The sequence below is a fragment of the Amborella trichopoda genome, chromosome 8, assembly GCF_054954075.1.
Source record: "Amborella trichopoda isolate Santa Cruz 75 chromosome 8, AtrichopodaSantaCruz75HAP2 v2.0, whole genome shotgun sequence".
NCBI classification, from domain to species: domain Eukaryota; kingdom Viridiplantae; phylum Streptophyta; class Magnoliopsida; order Amborellales; family Amborellaceae; genus Amborella; species Amborella trichopoda.
In genome coordinates this window covers 42,791,561-42,802,172 of record NC_142343.1, presented here as the reverse complement: position 1 = coordinate 42,802,172, position 10,612 = coordinate 42,791,561, and the positions used below count along the sequence as shown (strand labels likewise).

Below are 10,612 nucleotides of genomic sequence, written 5' to 3'. Positions count from 1 at the left end.
ACCCTCCAACAATGAATCTCGATCGTCCATTTTGTAAATTCCAAGATCTAGGCTTTAACACATTCAAAATCACTTTTTTCTTTTTTAGCATTGTTAATCTAATGATGATAACACTATATAAAAATTTTGAAAATAAAAAAATCCTTTTGAGGCCTATATCTAACCTTCTCACTAAAATGGACGGCTTAATTGGGCTAGAAAAATACTTTTTAGGTTTTTTTTTCTAAATTTTCTTTTTTGCGATTATTCTTTAGAATGAAAAGAATATACATTTAAAAAATTGTGTCAAACAAATATCTCTAACATGGTTTTTTAATGTGGTTGTATTATATTATGATACGACCGTTGTATGAAAGCATTGCTCATATATATATATATATATACTCAATACAATAAAATGACCAAAATGCCTCGAATAATTTTATTGGCATTTTGGTCAATCTAGTTTATCAAAAATATTTTTTTTTATAGTTTATTTAAGTGCACTTCCATTGAGTGATGTCACTTACCAAATTTTATATTTTATATAATTGTGTAAAAGTATTATAAATAAAATCCTCTAAAGGACCAAATTGTTGAAAAAATATTACAAATAAACTAGCTCACTTGATTAAAATTGAACAGCTAGATTTGGGGGAATATATATCTTTCATGAGGGAGGTACAGAAACCTTTACCTTATTTTTCTTTTATTTTTTTATGCAAGTTGTCAGATCTCTGATTAGGCCAAGGCCATAAAACAAAGACCTTACCGCCACTGCACTTGCAATCCAAGGACCACAGAATACTTTTATATACAATAATGCTACCTTCATGATCGTTGATCCCTCGGGACCACCAATTTTGGTTCGACATGGTTCCCTATTGAACATTTTTTAGTACTTTTGCGGTAGAAATCAGACTTGCGATGCGGCATTACTCGTAAAGTTCTGTATAAAAATATAAATATAATTAGTGACTAATGGGTTGAACCACTGTTTTAAAATTAGGCTATCTAGATTCGAGATTTGAGTCGGCTCAAAACTGCCCGAGCTAACTGCTTGATTCTCCAAGGTTTTTTGTAATAAAAAAAAAAATTTGAGAACTAATGGAAACTGGGCAAAATCAGGGGGTCGTATACGATCGGTACTCCACAAATCTTAGGCTTATTCAAACGATTCCAAACTAGCTTGGCGATTTTTAAAGCACTCCACTTGTGTATGTGGAAGTGAATTGTATTTATTACCTGAGAACCGCTCATTGTCGCAAATTTCCATGAGTATGAAGATGCTATGTTCTCATGGAAATGACAAAAAACCAAACACAACATCATCTAAAAAGGATATACTAAGGTCTCAATGCCTTCTCGCAAGTCATCCAAACATGATATTCACTTGATCAAATATTTTCCAACTAAAAGAAAAATATTCTCATATATAAAATTTCCTCTTCCCCATACATACAAAGATAGTCAATACCACTCACGTGTTACAACAATACCCTTTCAACATACGTGTACAACAATATATCACACTTCTTGGCTCACCTTGGCCTCACCTTTCAAGGGCCATGGACCCTTACAATGACAAAAGGAAAGGCCTAGCGGGTGCATATAAGCTACCTCAGCATTCATGGCCTATGCTTTTAGGTATACCATCTTTAGGACACGTGTCACTAACAGATTCAATCACAAATATCGCCAGCCAATTATACATTTAGAAATTTAGACTTACCTATTACCGATCAGGTGACAAAAGTCGAGAACCGAATCTCGAAGGTTTTTCAAAAAGCCCAAATAAGTTGACATTTCTTTTATATTAACCATTATCATATCTCAAATAATTACGATAGAGCTCATGATGATGATGATGATGACGGCCCATTACTAAACCATGTCAGTAAACTCTCTAAAACTGGCTTCCACTGAAAGTTTGGCCGAACTGCCAATTGGAAGGCGCAACGTTGTAACTTGTGACGGTGCGGCCGTCACTGGTGGTTACTTGGAAGGAGAGGCTCTGGCCATTGAGGTAGGAGTTGCTCTGCCAGTTTTGGCCCCAGTTCCTGGACATGGGCTGCCATCCACCGTTGGATCCCTTGATGGACACGGCGTGGATGTCACCGGCGCCACCTACATTAGTTATGAGCACCAAGTTGAAGTAGGAGTGGCCATTGATGGTGAACCTTATTCCACCTTTCTTCACACAGGGTATCCTGCAAACACAAAAGAGGGGAGAATCTATTTAGTGGGGTATGTGAGTTTTAGGTGACGTGGTCATGACTTCAATGGGAACAATGATTAAAAACCGATCGGTTCGACTCATAAAGCGCCGAATCGATTTAGACGTGGGCCCTAGTGATTTGGAAGGGACTGGCCCAAAATTGGGCAAGTCTCCTAGGGCTAGGATCCCTATTGGTGTTTCCTTAAAAATTTGATCGAGTTTGGTATGAGAATCGGCCTTCGAGTCGGCTGATTCTCCGGCAAACTCAGACTCAAAAGCCCGACAAATTTGTGCCCTTAAACATTAATTAAAAGGAATCAACTTAATGTTTAAGAGAAATCAAAGTTACTCTTCTAATGGGGGAAGAGAGAGATAGAGGTGTGCAACTTTGAAGATGGAGCCAAACTATCGAATTTGGTGGCAGGACATTATCACCAGTGTTTGCAAATTCTGCAGGTTCAACTTGGAACCGGATACGGGTTGATCTGGTTTTGGTGGTCCAATTGGATATTTTTAAAAAATTATATAAAATTTCAAAAAATAAGAAATTTGTTTGTAATGTGTTATTAAATGTTTTTTATCATTTTGAAAAAGATTGGAAAGTGTTTTGATCATGAATATTTTTATTAAAAAATTTCCATCTTCTTAAAAAATTTCATAAATAACCCTGTGCCCAAATCGATTTTTTAAATTCATTTTTCACTAATTTTCTACTTCATTTGAATGTGATTTGTTTAATCATGCTTTAAATTGACTTTTTAGATTTTTTTGTATTTTTTAACAACTTTTTAGACAGGCCTGGCCTGGTTAAGCCGGTTGTACCGGTAGTTTAACGGTTTAGGAACATGCCATTTCTGGCCTTTTTCTAAGGCCAGTTTGATTTTTCAAACACTCATTAAGACTAACAAAAGGTTGTGAAAGAGATTTATAGCTTAATGTGAAAGAGTGGATCGCGAACCAACAAATTAGAAGACTAACAAACACAATGAAAGGAACAATGTGTGCATTCAAAAAGATAATTGGTAAATGAAGATAAGCACAGGAAAGGAAAATGTTTTCTTTTGTCAAAAATTCCATTAACTCTCTCTCTCTGTCTCTAGGAAGAGAGAGAAAATAAGAATTCTCACCTTCTAAAGGCCACAGGCACAATTCCAGCCCTGTACTGAGCAATTTGCAGGAAGGCAGGTTCAGCAAGGTCAAAATGTTGCAGAGGGGGGTTGCACCAACCACCATTGTCATTTGACAAACCCAAATTTGGGGGGCAGAAATTGGTTGCAGTGACAACAATGGAGCCTGGAAGGCACCACCTTGGGTCGTCATTGCACCTCATTTCATAGCAGGAACCACAACTCAAGCCATCGTTGAAGAGAGCAGTGCTCAGGGCTGCTGTGTTCGTGCCATAGCCTTGGCTATACAGATTCCCATATCCACATGCTCCCCCTGTTTTACAAACATCCAATTTGAATTGAGAGAGAGAGAGAGATTGAATAGAGAGACCAAGATTTACAAACATCCAATTCATGAGAGAGAGAGAGAGAGAGAGTTTTTTAATGGAAAACACATTATTTACAAGAGAGAAAGAGAGTGTGTGTTTAAATGGTCACTTTTCCCTATTTTATTTACAATCACCCAATTTTATTTACAATCACCCAATTTGTGTTCAGTCAATAGCATAAATACAACCACCCAATTTTACATTCAATGGTCAAGATTAGTCGTAACTACTTTGAATCAAAAATAAATAGTCCTACTATACAAACATTCAATTCAAATTTAGAGAGAGAGTTTGAAAGGAGAGACAGAATTTTACAATAACCGAATTTGAATTTAAATTGAGCGAGAGAGAGAGACTGACCCATAGTCCCCGTAGCATCACCACCACCATAAAATGTGGCATGGCCGCCCTGCCATCCATAGTCTCCAAAGGCTTCACGAGGCCAAACCCAAATCAACCCCATCATCCAAAACCACACAACAACACACACTCTACTGCCACCCATTCCTATAGAGAGAAAGAGAGAGAGAAGTAAAAAAAAGAGAAGGGGTTAAAGAGAGAGAGGGGTTGGGATGAGAAGAGGGAGAAGCGGGTGCGGTGAGTATATATAGTAAGTGGGAGGGATGTAAAGAGACAAGGCAGCCGCTCTCAAAAATTGCATAGAAACGGATAGGAGTAATTATACGTATCAAGTGCACATGCAAATGTTCTGAGCTACACTACCAACCGATCCCCATTGTGGCTCCCACCTCACATGCACCCTCTCTCTCTCTCTAAACCCCCTTTTTTTTTCACTCATTCTCTCTCTCTAAATTCTATTTTTCTCACACTTTTCTTGCTCTTTGGCAAAAGACAAATGCTTACTGTTTAGACTAATTTAATCTCACCTAAAGAACTTAGAAAATATGTCAAAATTTTCTCTCAAAAAATCAAAAAATATATCATATTTTTTAAAAAAAATTAATATATGCTGCCATTGAATAATATAGCCTAAACAGCTCATATCAAATTTGGTTCAGATGGTCGACATTGCGCGTTAATATTTTTTTTTTTTTTTTTTTTTTTTTTTTTTTTTTTTGGGATTGGATGGACCCAAAAATCAAGACATATGTCCAGCTCACCTTGGTACTCCAAATAAAAATAAGAAAAATAATGTGACAAAAAGAGTTCGCTAAATATGGGTATAACATATTATTGTGAATGCTAACCATCTGGTCCACTCCGTCCCATAGGCCGGATGGTTCACAAAACTTTTGTCCTAATCTTTTTATCCTCCTATAAATATGTGAAAGAGAGAGAAAGAGATAGAAGGGTGGGGTGAGAGAGTAAAACTTTAGGAATCATAAGCACATTATTTAACCATCATCATATCTCAGGGGTGGTTTACTCATTTCTCCATGGCATTTGAGAATTTTATTTTATTTTTCCGAATTTTTTCTCCACATCATTAATTAAGTACTCACACAGGTACTAGTTAATTCAATGATTTACCTCCCCATTCATCTATTTATTTCTTTTTCCATTTGTCTACCACATCATTTATGCGCGTATCTCTTTATTTTCTAAATTGTTTTTGCATAGATAGTGGCAATGTTTGAAAAAGCTCTCGTATGGAGTTCCCGATCCGGATGGGGTTTGATGGGTGGACAATCTCAATCGTTCTCCTTGAAATCGCAGAAATTATTAGCCTTTTTTTTTCTGTTTTATGGATTTTTCACCTAGTCAACCAATCTAGATCATCGATTCAGCCATTTCAGATCAGTACATTCGAACCCATTTCTAGGCACCAAATAGTGGTAAGAAAACTAAAAATAAAATGAAATAAAAAAAATGAGTACGGGGGGAGAAAACAGGTTGTTATCGGTTGAGCCATTCCCCCAACACCCTTAAAAAAGACCCCCTCGGCCTGAAGATTTACTTGGGAGGATTTTTTAATATGAAATTTTCGGAGACACGTAAGAATCACCAGACAATTATTCTCAAAAGAAAATTTTGAAATTTGTATTTTCAAAACACTTAAATCTCACTATCTAAAAATTTTAGTCTTTATTCAATCTCAAGTCATTATTTTTTTCAACTACATACAGGGTGTGAATGGGAACCTCCTTTTTTTTATTAAGGTTAATAAAGTTATATCCCCAAAATTGAACTTCTTAAATTAATTCTTGATGAGGGTCAAGTTTTACTAAAGTATACTAATACCTTTTTGGAAAGGACCCAGTTTCTAAGTAGTTAAGCCCGTATATGTAGAAATGCAAGCTTCTTAATAAATCTATTTTTGAGATGAATTTTAAGATTTTATTTTTAAAAACATAAAATATCTGACATGGAGATCATGAATATGAATAAATAAATCAATTTTAAAAACAAAAAATAGTAATTTTAATAATAAAAAAAATAAAACCATTAATTTTCATTGTTTTTAGATAGAATACCTACTTAAATCCATCTTCAAAATACATGGTTTATACTTTCTGTGGCTTGCGCATGTGGAAGCGAGGTGCGGCCGCCAGGAAATAATTTTTCTTTAGAAAAAAAGAAAGCGTAATGTGGCATGATATGCCAGGTGGATTACTGTTATTGGACAACGTAGGTGATTAGGAGGACTCACATGAAAGAGGGGCTCGATTTAGTTGGCAGCTGACGTGTGCCGTTGAGTCAATTAAATGGACGGTTGCCCTTTTTTCCCTTTGCCACGTCAGCGTTCGCTGAGTTTTTGGCGGGAATCACGCTTCCCTTGCCCCAAGTTTATGCGGTCAGGGACAAGGAGCATGCGTGGCTCATAGGATGAAAATAGTCAAAAGGCAGTTTGAGAAGGATAGTAATTGTAGCTCCTCCAGTTTTAGTTTTAGTTTTAGCTTTTTTTTTTTTTTTTTTTTAACTTTTAAAACTATGAGGTTGTATATAATGAAACCATTTACTTTTAATACAAAAATGACATAATTATTTATAACTATTTGATATCAAATCTGATAGCTTGGATTTGTCATAGAGTTCAAACAAAATTCCATTGAAGTTTGATATTGGTCAATGAGATAAAGACATTGTTCCTATGTGGCCAACCCACATATTGTAGAAAGGTGAACTTGACAATAAATATATTTTTGAATATAACTTAATTTTAATTTTTAGAGAATATATAATCTTTAACATGGAGATCAAGAATATGAAAAAATAAAATAAAATAAATAATAATAATAATTGAAAACTAAAAAAAATTATATTTAAAAAACATTTCATATGTTAGTTACTTTTGTTTTTTAGATGGACAACCTATTTGCATCCATCTTTAAGATGGATGCTTTATATCTTTGGACCGCACATTGTAGAAATGAGGTATTGTCCACCTGAAACAATTTTCCATGAAATAAATGCACCCATCTAATTTCACATCTAATCATAATTAATTGTGACCATCATGTATTAAAGATAAATAGCTTCATTATATACTTTTCCTAAAGCCTAATATATGGAGGGTTTCGATGTCCGGACAAATTATTTTTTAATGTGCTTTTAAGGTTTGTCTTACTTTTATAGCATGGGCTTTATATAATAAAGAAAAAACTTTATATAAGGTTGCAACCTTAAAATGTAAAATTACTAAAGCACCAAAAAAATCCATCGAAAAAAATTATTTTTATGTTGAAAAAATCTCTAATTGATCATCTAGACATCAAGATGTATGAATATGAAACAACAAAAAGATTTTGATTCCCATAAATAGTGCATCTTGCAACTCATTATCTAGACCCTCTATTTTAAAGATTTTCATATGTTTATAGATCTACTTGATGTTAACTATTTTTTAAGTTTTAAATTTTATAGTTAGATATGAAAATAGATTTTGAGATAATCTTAAGAATGTTTTACACCAAAATTACATGTTATGATAAAATTTGGAGGTGCACCTTAATTGGATTGTTTTAGGTTGCAGCCTTATAGAACCACACCCATATATAAACCCTTCCTTTTAGAAATGACAAAGCGACTTGATCTTTTTTTTCTTCTTTTTTTTTTTCCGAAATATTTTCTGAGTATACTATCCATCTATTCCAATTTATCTTGTAGATTCCAAATTATGGGATCATGATATCTAAAACCCAACAACAAACCTCAAAAAATAAAAAATAAAAAATAAAAGAGAAAAAAAAAGTGACTCTCATTCTCTATGTGCCTAAAGAAATTGGCATCCAATGTAACCATCCAATTTTTGGAGAGAATTATATAGATTTTCAAGAATTTAAAGTCCAAATTTTTTTTCTTTGAAAATAATGATCTAGTTATACTTAGATGGATCCCAAAATTTATTATTTAAAATAAAAAAAATTCCAAGCGATAATTTTGTCCAAGGGAATAAATGTATAGCGTGCTCCTCGGAAGCATAATGTACACACTTTTTATTTTTTTATCTCGCATTATCATCCATCACTAACAAAAGGAAAGGATTTTCATGAGCTCGTCGACTCAAGTATTCATTTGAGTCGTCCCTCAATAATCCATCAAAATCAATCTTTAAGGGTCTATAATCTAGACAACGGGGATAATGAATATGAAAAGAAACAAACAATAGAAACTTAAAAATGATAATGTTGTAGAAATTATTGTTACATTGTGGATTTTAAAATTTTAGGTACTATCGCCCCTTTCCTTCCATGCTGCGGTTTGTATAGAGCTGAGGCTCTAAACAATCAAATTAGAGCCCACCTTCAAATGGTGTCAATAAATATGGTTTTAATGCTGGAAAGTTTTTTCATAGCCTTAAATTATATTTTGATCTTTAGTTATAAAATTTAAATCTTCAAAAATAGTTTAGATCGAGCAGATCTATGAAAACTTGAAAACTGACGGTCCAAAAATGTATTACAAGATGCACTATTTCCAAAACTTAAAATTCATTTTTTTCTCATGTCCATGCATCTTGGTGTCGAGATGATCGATTTGATGATATTTGGGTCTAGTGAAAGTTTTGATGTTGGCTCTAATTCGATTGTTTAGAGCCTAGGTTGTATATAAACTTTCTGTTTTGGGTAATTCAGCGGGGAACCCGTTTTTCGAAGTAGATTAGGAGTTAGTTTTTTTAAGGTATTAACGAAGTGAGGTGGTGTTAGGGGTGGGAATAAAACCACAACGTGGTAACTAGGATGTGTAATGCCCAAACCCCTTTCCCGACTCTATATAAACCTTCCCCTTCCAAAAAATGCAGTTAAATATATTATAGTGGACTTTGTAGCTGTCCATTAGCCTCCTTAAGGAATCCGCCATCCAACACTTTGTTCGACCGTTGAGATTTTGTAAGTATTGGGACACGTATTTATAGATCTACTTTTGCACTATGTTCTGTCTAGCAATAACCTAGATAACGTCCTAACCGGTATGTTAAGAGCCAGTATATTCAATAGTTAGTTTTAACTGGAATATATTGTCTTATCTAAAATTGATATATTCTAAAATTGGTATAGTCTGGACAATATTATTGTATTAGATATTTGATGTGTATCATGTATTAGGCATATTATTTGTTTAATTACTTGACATTTTCAACAAGTTCCAGGTATTTGTAGCTATTTTTAACTTAAAATAAGTCACTTCAAATTACCGTAAATAAAGTAAAAATTGCTTTTCAAAAAGATAAGCTTATATGTGAAACTGCCAATGAGTTTATTTCAACTAACCTTACGATAAACATTGCCAAATTGCAGATATTTTATTGTCGACTAATTTTATTGAAATAGTGGATTATCAGTAAAATCGAGAACATACAAACGGTCTATAAGAGGTATGCAGACAAATACATTTGAAAAATGATCATATGAACTAATGGACCTACATCACGTGCTATAGTACGAGCTAGGCAGTTAAGATTGAAGGACATAGATGAACAACCTAGATTACATATTAATAAAGTTAGGATTTTAAGAGAAGTGGGGATCTAGTGGACCCGAATCTTGCGTACATATAGCTCTCACTTAAATGCTCAAAATAAAAATAAAAAAAATCATTTCACACAAAAAATTGAGTTAAAATGAGTCCAACATTCTCGGCCATGATTTCATCTCTTCTCCTCCAATCTTGCCTTCTATATTATAATATGATATAGACCTATCAGCTCATGAAATCATCATTATTCGAGCTTTATCCCAGCTATTTAAGGTCAGCTATATCGGCTCACGAAATCTAACGCTCTAAAGTCAAAAAAAATAAAAGGAGTCTCTCGTAGTAAAAGTGGACCCATGTGTGTTTTTCCAAATTTTTCTACCCTGCTATCTCGCATTTAATCACGTTTTCCATAGGAAAGTGTTTATTTAATCTAGGTATGCATATTTTTCCTAACAGTGGTGGCATTAAGATCCAATCACTTTTTTTACCAGCAAAAGGTTTAGTGAACAAGCATGCAGATCTGGAACTTTTTACCAATCTCCACTTTAAAGCCTTTTCCTCTCCGGTATATCATTCAATTTAATATGAAATATCAACTCTCTCTCTCTCCAGCCACCATCCACACCTTTTTCTTGGTTAATATCTCTTCCATTTTTAAACCCCCCTTCTCTCTCTCTACACTTTTTTTCCTTATTAATGTCTCATTCATTTAAATCTCTCTCTCCACACCTTTTCCTTACTTAATGCCCCCCCCCCCCTTCTCTCGTTCAGTTTGAATCTCTCTCCACACCTTTATCTTAGTTAATGTCCTCTCTCTCTCTCCACCATCACACCTTTTCTTTGTTGATATCTCCTCTATTTTTAAACCCTCTCTCTACACCATTTTTTCGTTAATTTCTCATTTTAAACCTCTCCACCCATGTTATTATAATGTTATCGAGCTGATGAGGGGTTTGGTCAAGTCAAATTTGATCTGACCATTAGTCTGAACTAGTGATATTGAATTTTAAAAATAAAAAAAATAAAAATATATAATATATTAG

The 10,612-nt window shown here is 34.0% G+C and overlaps 1 protein-coding gene across 1 annotated transcript; it reads right to left on the bottom strand.

Annotated features, from left to right (window-relative positions):
* Positions 1-1,383: 1,383 nt before the first annotated feature.
* LOC18432285 (expansin-A8) lies at positions 1,384-4,266 on the bottom strand. Its single transcript, XM_006842395.4, has 3 exons — positions 4,053-4,266; positions 3,325-3,637; positions 1,384-2,189 (listed from the first exon to the last, which is right to left on the bottom strand). Exons 1-3 carry the CDS (start codon positions 4,195-4,197, stop codon positions 1,886-1,888), a joined length of 762 nt encoding a protein of 253 aa, XP_006842458.1. The 5' UTR covers positions 4,198-4,266; the 3' UTR covers positions 1,384-1,885.
* Positions 4,267-10,612: the final 6,346 nt, after the last annotated feature.

Excerpts from the sequence above, each read along its gene's own strand:
- LOC18432285 (XM_006842395.4), bottom strand. The coding sequence starts at position 4,197 with ATGGGTGGCAGTAGAGTGTGTGTTGTTGTGTGGTTTTGGATGATGGGG. Across the intron at positions 3,638-4,052 it reads TGATGCTACGGGGACTATGG|GGGGAGCATGTGGATATGGG; the intron begins GTCAGTCTCTCT and ends TTTGTAAAACAG. Across the intron at positions 2,190-3,324 it reads GTGCCTGTGGCCTTTAGAAG|GATACCCTGTGTGAAGAAAG; the intron begins GTGAGAATTCTT and ends TTGTGTTTGCAG.